This window comes from Rattus rattus, chromosome 2, assembly GCF_011064425.1.
Source record: "Rattus rattus isolate New Zealand chromosome 2, Rrattus_CSIRO_v1, whole genome shotgun sequence".
Taxonomy (NCBI): Eukaryota; Metazoa; Chordata; class Mammalia; order Rodentia; family Muridae; genus Rattus; species Rattus rattus.
In genome coordinates this window covers 105913142-105926171 of record NC_046155.1, presented here as the reverse complement: position 1 = coordinate 105926171, position 13030 = coordinate 105913142, and the positions used below count along the sequence as shown (strand labels likewise).

General features: G+C 38.7%; 1 protein-coding gene across 1 annotated transcript; it reads right to left on the bottom strand.

Moving 5' to 3' along the window:
• Positions 1 to 111: 111 nt before the first annotated feature.
• Positions 112 to 1050, bottom strand: LOC116894179 (olfactory receptor 481-like). Its single transcript, XM_032895896.1, has one exon. It carries the CDS (start codon positions 1048 to 1050, stop codon positions 112 to 114), a length of 939 nt encoding a protein of 312 aa, XP_032751787.1.
• Between the last annotated feature and the right edge of the window lie 11980 nt (positions 1051 to 13030).

Below are 13030 nucleotides of genomic sequence, written 5' to 3'. Positions count from 1 at the left end.
ACTGTACATTCAAGAGATTTTTTCATAGAAAATAAGTCAAACAACATATAACTGTGCATGTTTCCCAAAAACATGCTATTTAAATATTTATATAAATACATTGAATATTGTTCAAAATGAGGAATGTGTTCTCGCCATCAATTTCCTCATGGCCTCTTTCACCTCCTTATTCCTCAGACTGTAGATCAATGGATTCAGCATGGGGATCACCACTGTGTAGAACACAGACACCACTTTAATTTGGTCGGGTGAGTGACTTGACTTTGGTATGACATAAACAAATGTAACTGTCCCATAAAACAGGGTGACTGCAGTGAGGTGGGAGGTGCAGGTGGAGAAGGCCTTGTGCCTCCCCTCAGTAGAGCGCATCCTGAGGATGGAGCGAAGGATGTAGACATATGAAATAATGATTATGAACAGGGTGATGACGATGATGGAGCCTGCTGAGATGGCAGGAGACATTTCAGCAATGTAAACATGGGTACAGGAAAGCTCCACCAGTGGTGGGAGGTCACAGAAGAAATGGTTGATTTTATTTGGTCCACAGAAAGTCAGGCTCAACAAACAGCTAGTGAATGAGGAAGAATTGACACATCCGCCCACATAGGAAATAACCAGTAAGATGAAGCAGACCCTGGGAGACATGAGAGTGGAGTAGTGCAGGGGTGAGCAGATGGCCACATAGCGATCATAGGCCATGGCGGCCAGCAGGAAGCACTCAGCAGTCCCAAAGACCACATCAGAGCCAAGCTGGACTATGCAGCCAGCCACAGGGATGGCAGTTCTCTCTCTCAGGAAATTCACAATCATGACAGGTGTGACTGAGCTGGAGTACCCAATGTCCACAAAGGCCAAGTGGCTGAGGAAGAGGTACATTGGGGTGTGAAGCTGAGGGCTTCTTCTGATCAACATAATTATGCTGGCATTGCCCAATACGGTGGTGAGGTAGACACCCAGGAACAACACAAAGAAGATCCAACAAAGGGTGGGGTCCTCAGTTAGCCCCAAAATAATGAATTCTGTTACCATTGTGTGGTTTCCAGGCTCCATCTTTTTTTAAACAACTCTTACTGTAATAAAAACCAGTGGCTATCAGAATACATTAAAAGACCTCATGATTGATATATACCATTCCACATTTAAAAGCAGGAACATACATGGATCAGTCCGAGGCCCCTAGCACAGCTATAGCAGAGGTCTGCCTGGTGAGGCCTTAAGATGAGCTTAATTCTCAAGAGACTTGAAGCCCTAGGAGGAGGGAGGTATGATGGAAGAGAGAACTCTTTCAGAGGCAAGGGGGAAGAGGAATGATAGGAACTGTATAAGGGGAGAACTGAGGGGGCAATTACTGGAATGTAAAGAAATAAAATAATAAAAATTGAAAAAAGATTTAAAAATAAATATATAGATAGGTAGATAAATGGGATCTCTGTTTGATCTGCTGTTTATTTTCCCCCAAATGTTTCCAAAACCAAGTTACATATCATGAATAATTTCATAATATTAATCATCATTTATTTTAAGCCCTCAGGTACAAACTGAGCAATGACTCAGATTAGAACACAAGACTCACTCACTGATGTGCTATTTGATCTAGTCAGGAGGTATAATGACTGCATAGAGCACTGATGTTCTGAGAGCCCAAATGGTTAAAGTTTTATGCTTTGATTTACAGTATCTAATTCAACTCTATTTCTTAGTCCCATTGGAGCCTGCCCTTCCTAGTCTTTTTGTAACCATGTGCCACTGTGGGTGGTACATGCCACTCTGTTATGAAAGTGAATGGTATTTTCTCAGGATCAAACTACAAAACTGGTGAGTAATTCTCTTCTCCTTTCCAAAGTGACACCATCTATATGATATCTACAATATCATGGCACCTCCCATCAGCCTGGGCTTCAGTTGTGAGAACAGAGAATTGTACATGCACTAGAAGTAAAACTTAGGGCCTCTGTGTTAGCGCACACTAAATTTCCAAGGGCAGTTTATTGGGGCAGCCTAACATCACCTATCCTGATTAATATACTTACAGGTTATTTTGAAATGGAAGTTTCACAGGGAGATTAATCCCAAGAAAAGCATGACAAATAAGTCTATTTGTGGTCATTATTTGTATTTCAAGAACTATCTAGGATGAACAATAGAATACATTTTCTATCTTATTTACATAAGGTAATGAATTATGTTAAGAAAACACCAAATATTTATAATATGCCAGCCATATTAGAACAAGCATGGCAGTGCACAAAATAGAAGATATAACAAAAAAAATCACTGCTCAAAAATTAATTAGAAGAATGCAAAAGCTTAACAAAATGAAGGCAATAATTTTTTAAGCTTTATTAACTTGAGTATTTCTTATTTACATTTCAATTGTTTTTCCCTTTCCTGGTTTCCGGGCCAGCATCCCCCTAACCCTTCCCTGTCCCCTTCTATATGGGTGTTCCTCTCCCCATCCTCCCCCCCACTACTGCCCTCTCCCCAACAATCAGGTTCACTGGGGGTTCAGTCTTGGCAGGACCAAGGGCTTCCCCTTCCACTGGTGCTCATGAAGGCAATATTTAATATAAACAATATCGTCAAGAGGAACTACCCCAAAATATATTCAATAATTATACTGTTAGCTTAGGTACTGAAAATGTGAAAAAATGTTAAACATCTATAATTACTATAGAGATGCAAATTAAATTCATAGTACCTCTTTCCTCTTAGAATGCTTCTTACTAAAAAGATATCTGCACAGAAGACATTTTGCTGCGTTTAAGTAGAAGGAACTATCATTGCCCTAATATAAGAAATCCTAGAAGACACTGTGTTAGGGAAATTAAGGAGAGAAAAATAAATACTGGGTAGTCCCGTTCATATTTTGAAGCTAAAAAGTCCATTACGTAGAGCAAAAAGTAGAATGGTCATCACCAGAGGGGGGGGGGAAGTAGGTGACAAGAGAAGAGAATGGGGCAGCAGAGGTGAGCAAACTGTTCTAATGTTTAAATTAAATAGTAATGATACATTTTAGCAATTAATTGAACAGTATTGTAACTATAAATAAACATATACTTCAAACTTGTTAAGGAATAGATTTGAAAATGTTAAATGTAACATAAAAATGACAGAAAAGTGAGTTGGTAGTTATGATAAGCAACTTGACTTAACTTTTCTACAATGAAAATGTACATCAAAATGCCATGCTGTGGATCATAAATATTCATAGCAACTATTTGATCATTTAATGAGTTGATTTTTCTTTAATTCAGAAACAGGATTCTGTGAAATAAAAGAAATTCTCATTGGGAAATGATTTCCAGTGTTAGGCTGGCAGCAATAGAACAGTTAAGGCTGGGCAGGCATTGACGTCAGGAACAGGACACAGTGGGAATGGAGAGTGGAGAGACCTATGCCTCCCCTCTTCCTATCCACTCAAAAATGCAAGAAGCCTCTTTTCAACCTCAATGAACTAGTAGCCCAAAAATATCCTCTTACCAGCCAAGGGGATAGGAACCTCATCCCTAGGTCAAAACAAGTCCAAACAAAAAATAACAAACCCGACATATGCTTCCCTCTCCTAAGAATTCTATAATGGTTTATCCTGATGTAGGTTTCAAATTTGAATTTACATTTTTTATTTAGTCTACATCCCCAAGCTTTTAAATATCATAAGTTAAAATACTTTACTATTTTACTTGACTACAAATATTTCTATGATATTCTGTAGACATTATAGATTATAGATTTATTTGTGATAGATTAAAGGTGACTACTAATTTTGTTGCTGAGACATGTATACAATAAAAACAGAGACTGAATATTACCTGCTGGCTAAACATAACAAAAAAATTTCAGGAATCATCCTCCTACAGCAGGGCTTTCTTATGCATGGCTCAAGACTGTTTACAATACATCACGACTAGACATGCTCCTCTCTGCTAGTATCTTTTTGAAAATCCAGTGGGAGAAAAATCTAATGAGATCAAGAAATTGAGTGTGCTGCAGATTCATTTATTATTGTTCTGAACAAATCCCAGGGGTTTCACTTATTATCTTCACTAGTAGTAGACAGTTTTACAACTGCAATGATCTAATTAATTTGACATTTGATTTGTATAAACATAATTAGCATGGGCTAGAGTGTGATAATCTGTGACAAATCTAAGAGTGATCGCCATATACCTCCAGCACAAAAGAACAAAGAGATGGAATAATATTAAAAAGTGAATAGACCAGGAATATAGACCAGGAGTTTAGTTGTGTAAGAGTCTCGAGAGAAGGAGGAGTGAAGTCACCCTCAGTAAGACACTTGCCATCAGAGAGAAAATTTTCCCTCAGTACCACCTCAGCAAGCGCAGCAGATCTTGGGAAACCAACTCAATATATTTCAGAATGTTTACTAAATTAAATAATATCATGAATAAAATATGATGTAGAGTTTCTCGAAGTTGTGGAAGGACATATTAGTTTAATAATGATCTCTCCTGTTGTCAAGTTTTCCATGGTCTCTCATCTGGAAGAGATTCATTCTGAATTGTAGACAAAGTATGTTAATACCCAAGGTTTGTCTCTAAAAAAATAAATGTGTTGGGTGCAGTGCTGAGAGCATCATAAAAGAAATGAGAATGCTTGAATGTGAGTACTTGTGAAGACAATATGCTGGGTACATGAAGGTTCCATATTCTACTCTCTCTACTTTTGTATTTTATATGGGATTTAAGTTGGTCTTTATGGTTCATAATATCATGTGTATAATTGACTGTTGCCATTCCTCTTAAGCATTTGTTGGACTTCCTCATTCTTTTCTAAGCATTTAGGATTTGTATTTCATTTACTGCCCACTTCTACCCCAGTGCTTACCAGGGTAATTTCTAAAAATCTACCTTCCAGCTTAGTTCCTTCTTCATTTATGTCTAATCTACTATTTATTATATCTTTCCAGAATATATGTTTTGTGATTAGACTTTCTCTGTTTCTTTTTAACACATATGGAATGTTTTGTTGTAGTTGTAGATGTGATTGTTTGTTTTGTTTCTGTTCCTTTTTTTAGTGTTTGTCCTTTCATGCCCTCAAAAACATTAATAAAATGTTGCATCACATATATTAAATATTCTGTTATTTAGCCTCCTTAATGATGTAAGTCTTCTCTCTGGCACACTGACTAACATTTTCTAGGTTTAGCTTTTTCCAACATTGACTTTCTATCATCATTGGCTCAGGATTTTTATGCTAATTCCTCTAGGAGATTTATAGATGTGGTTCTGTCTTTAGAGTCAATGATACAGGAAAGGGGTTTTAAAATCTCCTTCTATAGCTAAGGAAAGCTACTGGTGCCAGCCATATGACAAGGAGTGTTCATACAAGGGAGTTCAGATACTCCAGTGAAGCCTGGACTTTGTTGGAGACTGAGAAGCCAGAGTAGTGGAATATCTGCCAAGGAGACCTGCAGACAAGATGTGGATCCATTCCAGAGTAGTGGAATACCTGCCAAGGAGACCTGCAGACAGATGTCGATCCACTCAGAAAAATAGAAGTGTGATGTAGTAATCAAAGCTAAAAGTCGTGATAGTTCTGAAGAATATCAGAGATATCAGGCATAAAGATGTAGATTATGAAGCTTGCCCTGTTGTTTTTTTAGTTTTGATTTAGCCAAATGTTTCCTTACTACCCTTTCCCCCTCTTGAAGTGGCAGTGCCATTCTATGTTGAAAGATTATGATCTGCTTTTTGATAATTTTACAGTGGCTTAAAGTTACAGATTGCCATGAGTCTTGGAGACTTCGAACGTAGGACTTTTAAACAGTATTGAGACTAAGATAGACTATGAAGACATTTGAAGCAGACCCCATAAATGTTTGCATTGTGATATGGCCCCAAGCCTATGACAGAGAGTAGAATGTAGTGATTTGAATATGAATAACACTTCTGGTTTCCATCTGCACCCAGAGCTGACCCTGTACCACAGCCCTCAATGCCCAGAACCCACTAGGAGAAAGCTGATCTCCCAGGAGGGCTGACAAACCTGAGAGCATAGGTAGGACTACCAGTTCTGCTCTGAGAGACCTGCCTGGAGCACTCAGGACACAGGAGCAGAGGTGCAGTCTGGGAAAAGATCCTTCTAGTTTCTGTCTGTGCTGGAAGCTGATCCTGAGCCATAGCTCTCTGTGCCCAGGTCCTGCTGACACACCTGAGAATGCCGGAGAGTCAAGCCACTGTCAAAGAGAGTAAGACCAGCTAATGCCAGAGATAACCGGATGGCAAGAGGCAAGTGCAAGAACAAAACCAACAGAAACCAAGGACACTTGGCATCTTCAGAACCCAGTTTTCCCACAACAGGAAGTCCAGGCTACCCCAACACACCAGAAAAGCAAGATTCTGATTTAAAAGCACATCTCATGATGATGTTAGATGGACATTTAAGAAGGACATAAATAACTCCCTTAAAGAAACACAGGACAACACAAGTAAACAGGTAGAAGCCCTTAAAGAGGAAACACGAAAATCCCTTAAAGAATTACAGAAAAACACAAGCAAACAGGTGAAGGAATTGAACAAAACCATCCAGGATCTAAAAATGGAAATAGAAACAATAAAGAAATCACAAAGGGAGACAACCCTAGAGATAGAAAACCTACAAAAGAGATCAGGAGTCATAGATACAAGCATCACCAACAGAATACAAGAGATAGAAGAGAGAATCTCAGGAGCAGAAGATACCATAGAAAACATTGGCAGAACAGGCCGAGAAAATGCAAAACACAAAGAGATCCCAACCCAAAACACCCAGGAAATCCAGGACACTTTGAGAAGATCAAACTTAAGGACAGTAGGTATAGAAGAGAGTGAAGATTTCCAACTTAAAGGGCCAGTAAATATCTTCAACAAAATTATAGAAGAAAACTTCCCTAAAGAAAGAGATGCCCATAAGCACACAAGAAGCTGACAGAATCCCAAATGGATTAGACCAGAAAAGAAATTCCTCCAATCACATAATAGTCAAAACACAAATTGCACTAAAGAAAGATAGAATATTAAAAGAGTTAGGGGGAAATGTCAAGTAACATACAAGGGCAGACATATCATTATACCAGACTTCTCAACAGAGACTATGAAAGCTAGAAATCCTGGGCAAATGTTATACAGACGCTAAGAGACAACAAATGCCAGCCAGGGTTACTATATCTAGCAAAACTCTCCATTACCATAGATGGAGAAACCAAGATATTCCATGACAAAACCAAATTTATACAATATATTTCCACAAATCAAGCCCTACAAAAGATAATATATGAAAAATTCCAATACAAGGAAAACTACACCCTACAAAAAGCAAGAAAGTAATCTTCTTTCAAGTAACCCAAAAGAAGAGAGCCACACAAACTTAATTCCACATCTAACAACAAAAAATAATAAGAAACAACAATCATTGGTCACTAATATCTCTCAACATCAATGGAATCAATTCCTGAATAAGAAGACATAAACTAACAGACTGGATATGTAAACAGGACCCAGCATTTTGCTGCATACAGGAAATATACCTCAATGACAAAAACAGACACTACCTCAGAATAAAAGGCTGGGAAAAAAGTTTTCCAGCAAATGGTCCCAAGAAACAAAAGGGAATAGCCATTCTAATACCAAATAAAGTTGAATTTCAAACAAAAGTTATAAAAAAAATAAGGAAGGACACTTGATATTCGTCAAAGGAAAAATCCACCAAGATCAACTCTCAATTCTGAATATCTATGCTCCAAATGCAAGGGCACCTACCTTCACAAGAAAACTGGAAAATTTGGAGGAAACAGACAATTTTCTAGACAAATATCAGGCACCAATGTTTAATCATGATCATATAAACCATAAACAGTCCCATAACTCCTAAAGAAATAGAAGCAATCATTAAAAGTCTCCCAACCAAAACAAGTCCAGAACCAGATGGATTTAATGCAGAATTCTATCAGACATTCACAGAAGACCTAATACCAACACTCGCCAAACTATTCCACGAAATAAAAACAGAAGAAACACTACCCAATTCCTTATATGACACCACAATTACAGTTATACTTAAACTACACAAAGACCCAACAAAGAAAGAGAACTTCAAACCAATTTCCCTTATGAATATCAATGCAAAAATACTCAATAAAAACCTTGCAAACCAAATCAAAAAACAACTCAAAACAATCATCCATCATGATCAAGTACACTTCAAACCAGGGATGCAGGGATGGTTCAATATACAGAAATCCATCAATGTAATCCAATATATAAATAAACTCAAAGAAAAAACACATAAGCATCTCATTATATGCTGAAAAAGCATTTGAAAAAAAATCAACACCTCTTCATGATAAAAGTCGTGGAAAGATCAGGCCCAAACATAATCATAGTAAAAGCAATATACATACAGCAAACCAGTAGCCAGCATCAAGCTAAATGGAGAGAAACTTAAAGCAATCTCACTAAAATCAGGGACTGGACTAGGCAGCCCACTCTCTCTCTACCTGATCAATATAGTACTTGAAGTCCTATCCAGAGAACTTAGACAATGAAAAGAGGTCAAAGGGATACAAATTGGAAAAGGAGAAGTCAAAATATCACTATTTGCAATGACCCCAAAAATTCCAACAAAGAACTCCTACAGCTGATAAACAACTTCAGCAAAGTGGCTGGATTTAAAATTAACTCAAACAAATATGTAGCCTTCCTCTTCTCAAAGGATAAACAGGCTAAGAAAGAAATTAGGGAAGAGACACCTTTTACGAATAATGTAAAATACCTTGGTGTGAATCTAACCAAGCAAGTGAAAGATCTGTATGACAAGAACTTCAAGTCTCTCAAAAAAGAAATTGAAGATCTCAGAAGATGGAAAGACCTCCCATACTCATGGATTAGCAGGATTAATATAGTAAAAATGGCCATCTTGCCAAAAGCAAGCTACAGATTCAATGCAATCCCCATCAAAATTTCAAGTCAATTCGTCAGAGTTAGAAAGAGCAATTTGCAAATTCATTTGCAATAACAAAAAACCCAGGATAGCTAAAACTATCCTCAACAATAACTAAAAGAATCTCTATCCCTAACTTCAAGGTGTTTTACAAAGCAAGAGTGATAAAAGTTAGATGGTATTGGTACAAAGACAGGCAGGTAGATAAGTGGAATAGAAATAAAGACCCAGAAATGAACCCACACGTCAATGGTTACTTGATCTTTGACAAAAGAGCTAAAACCATCCAGTGGGAAAAGTCAACATTTTCATCAAATGGTGCCGGTTTAACTGGAGGTCAGCATGTAGAAGAAAGCAAATCAATTCATTCTTATTGCCTTATACAAAGATCAAATCCAAGTGCATCTTGGACCGTCACATAAAACCAGATACACTGAAACTAATAGAAGAGAAAGTGGGGAGAGACTCAAACACATGGGCACAGGGCAACATTTCCTGAACAGAAAACCAATGCCTTATGCTCTAAGATCAAGAATTGACAAATGGGACCTTATAAAACTGCAAAGCTTCTGTAAGGCAAAGGACACTGTCATTAGGAAAAAATGCCAATTAAGAGAATGGGAAAGATCTTTAGCAATCCTACATCTGATAGAGGCCTAATGTCCAATATATACAAGGAACGTAAGAAGTTAGACTCTAGAGAATCAAAGAACCCTATTAAAAATGGAATACAGAGCTAAACAAAGAATTCTCAACTGAGAAATATAGAATGGCTGAGAAGTACCTAAAGAAATGTTCAAAATCCTTAGTCATCAGAGAAATGCAAATCAAAACAACCCTGAGATTCCACCTCACACCAGTCAGAATGGCTAAGATCAAAAACTCAGGTGACAACAGATGCTGGCAAGGATGTGGAGAAAGAGGAACGCTCCTCCATTATTGTTGGGATTGCAAGCTGGTACAATCATTCTTGTATTCAGTCTGGAGATTCCTCAAAAAATTGGACCTGAAGACTCAACTATACCACTCCTGGGCATATACCCAAAATTTCTCCAACATATAACAAGGACACATGTTCTACTATGTTCATTGCAGCCTTAATTATAATAGCCAGAAGCTAGAAAGAACCCAGATGCCCTTCAATAGAGGAATGGATACAGAAAATTTGGTACATCTATACAATGGAGTACTACTCAGCTATCAAAAACAATGACATCATGAAATTCATAGGCAAATGGATGCTACTTGAAAATATCATCCTGGGCCACCCTCACGAAGAGATCAAACACAGACTCCCAGGAACAACTTGAGCCCCTGGACCAGAGGTAAGACCAACTTTTCTGCTCCAAGTGACCTGCCTGGTGGACTCAGGACACACAGAGGTGAAATTCCTCTGGGACTGGACACTTCTGGTTTTTAGCTGGAGCCGGAACCTCGCTGATCCCGGCCCACAGCTCCCTGCTCCTAAACCCCTTGGGAGAGAGAGCTCACTGCCCAGACAGGTAGGCACTCCTGAGACTGCAGAGCAGGAGAGACCACCAATACTGCCCACCCCTGCCCACATCCCTGGCCAAAGAGGAAACTGTTTAGGGCCTCTGGGAACAGGAAGATAGGGGCAAAAAGAAGCAGGTCCCCTGCGGTCCAGACACCACTCGAATCTGAAGGGAAGCAGACAACAGCTCCCTGCACCCAAATACCGTAGGAGGGAGAGATAATCTTTCAGAGGGGCAGACACACCTGGGAAGCCAGAAGAGACTACACTCTGCCCACATTTCTGAATCAAGAGGAAAACACCTAACGCCATCTGGGACCCCTGTGCACAGGGGCCCGAGAAAAGGAAGGGCAAGCCTTTCTGATTGCCCTCCTCACAGAGAACTCAAACACAGCCTCCCAGGAACAACTTGAGACCTGGGACCAGAGGTAAGACCAACTTTTCTACTCCAAGTGACCTGCCTGGTGGATTCAGGACACATGCCAACAGGAACAGCTAAAGACCAGTAAACAGGAAAGACTACACGCCTGAAGGCAGAACACTCTCTTCCCATGACTGGCTGAAAGAAAACAGGAAAACAGGTCTACAGCACTCCTGACACACAGGCCTATAGGATGGTCTAGCCACTGTCAGAAATAGCAGAACAAGGTAACACCAGAGACATCCTGATGGCGAGAGGCAACCACAGGAACCCAAGCAACAGAAACCAAGACTACATGGCATCATCAGAGCCCAATTCTCCCACCAAAGCAAACACTGAATATCCAAACACACCAGAAAAGCAAGATCTTAATTTTAAATCACATTTGATCGTGATGATGAAGAACTTCAAGACAGACATAAAGATCTCCCTTAGAGAAGCTCAGGAAAGCATAAATAAACAAGTAGAAGCCTATAGAGAGGAATCACAAAAATCCCTGAAAGAATTACAGGAAAACACAATCAAACAGGTAAAGGAATTAAAAATGGAAATAGAAGCAATAAAGAACGCACAAAGGGAAACAATCCTGGATATAGAAAACCAAAGGAAGAGACAAGGAGCCATAGATACAAGCATCACCAACAGAATACAAGAGATAGAAGAGAGAATCTGAGGAGCAGAAGATTCCATAGATATCAGTGACACAACTGTCAAAGATAGTGTAAAACGGAAAAAGCTACTGGTCCAAAGCATACAGGAAATCCAGGACTCAATGAGAAGATCAAACCTAAGGATAATAGGTAAAATTTACACAATATTTTTCTACAAATCCACTGCTACAAAGGATAATAAATGGCAAAGCCCAACATAAGGAGGCAAGCTACACCCTAGAAATAGCAAGAAACTAATCATCTTGGCAACAAAACAAAGAGAAGAAAAGCACACAAACATAACCTCACATCCAAATATGATTATAACAGGAAGCAATAATCACTATTCCTTAATATCTCTCAACATCAATGGTCTCAACTCCCCAATAAAAAGACATAGATTAACAAACTGGATATGCAATGAGGACCCTGCATTCTGCTTCCTACAGGAAACACACCTCAGAGACAAAGACAGACACTACCTCAGAGTGAAAGGCTGGAAAACAACTTTCCAAGCAAATGTTCTGAAGAAGCAAGCTAGAGGAGCCATTCTAATATCGAAAAAAATCGATTATCAGCCAAAAGGCATCAAAAAAGATAAGGAAGGACACTTCATATTCATCAAAGGAAAAATCCACCAAGATGAAATCTCAATCCTAAATGTCTATGCTCCAAATACAAGGGCACCTACATACATAAAAGAAACGTCACTAAAGCTCAAAGCACACATTGCACCTCACACAATAATAGTAGGAGATTTCAACACCCCACTCTCATCAATGGACAGATCGTGGAAACAGAAATTAAACAGAGACATAGACAGACAAAGGAAGTCATGAACCAAATGGACTTAACAGATATTTATAGAACACTCTATCCTAAAACAAAAGGATATACCTTCTTCTCACCACCTCATGGTACTTTATTCAAAATTGATCATATAATTGGTCATAAAACATCAATAGTGAAAGATAGAAATAATCCCATGTGTCCTATCAGACCACTATGGGCTAAAGCTTGTCTTCAATAACAATAAGGGAAGAACGCCCACATATACATGGAAGTTGAACAATGCTATCTTCAATGATAACCTGGTCAAGGAAGAAATAAAGAAAGAAATTAAAGACATCTTAGAATTTAATGAAAATGAAGGTACAACATACCCAAACTTATGGGACACAATGAAAGATGTGCTAAGAGGAAAACTCATAGCTCTGAGTGCCTGCAGAAAGAAACAGGAAAGAGCATATATCAGCAGCTTGACAGCACACCTAAAAGCTCTAGAACAAAAATAAGCAAATACACCCAGGAGGAGTAAAAGGCAGGAAATAATCAAACTCAGAGCTGAAATCAACCAAGTAGAAACAAAAAGGACCATAGAAAGAATCAACAGAACCAAAAGTTGGTTCTTTGAGAAAATCAACAAGATAGATGAACCCTTAGCCACACTAACAAGAGGACACAGAGAGTGTGTCCAAATTAACAAAATCAGAAATGAAAAGGGAGACATAACTACAGAATCAGAGGAAA

What these genes read in the sequence shown, in the direction of transcription:
- LOC116894179 (XM_032895896.1), bottom strand. Translation starts at nt 1,050, where the DNA reads ATGGAGCCTGGAAACCACACAATGGTAACAGAATTCATTATTTTGGGG.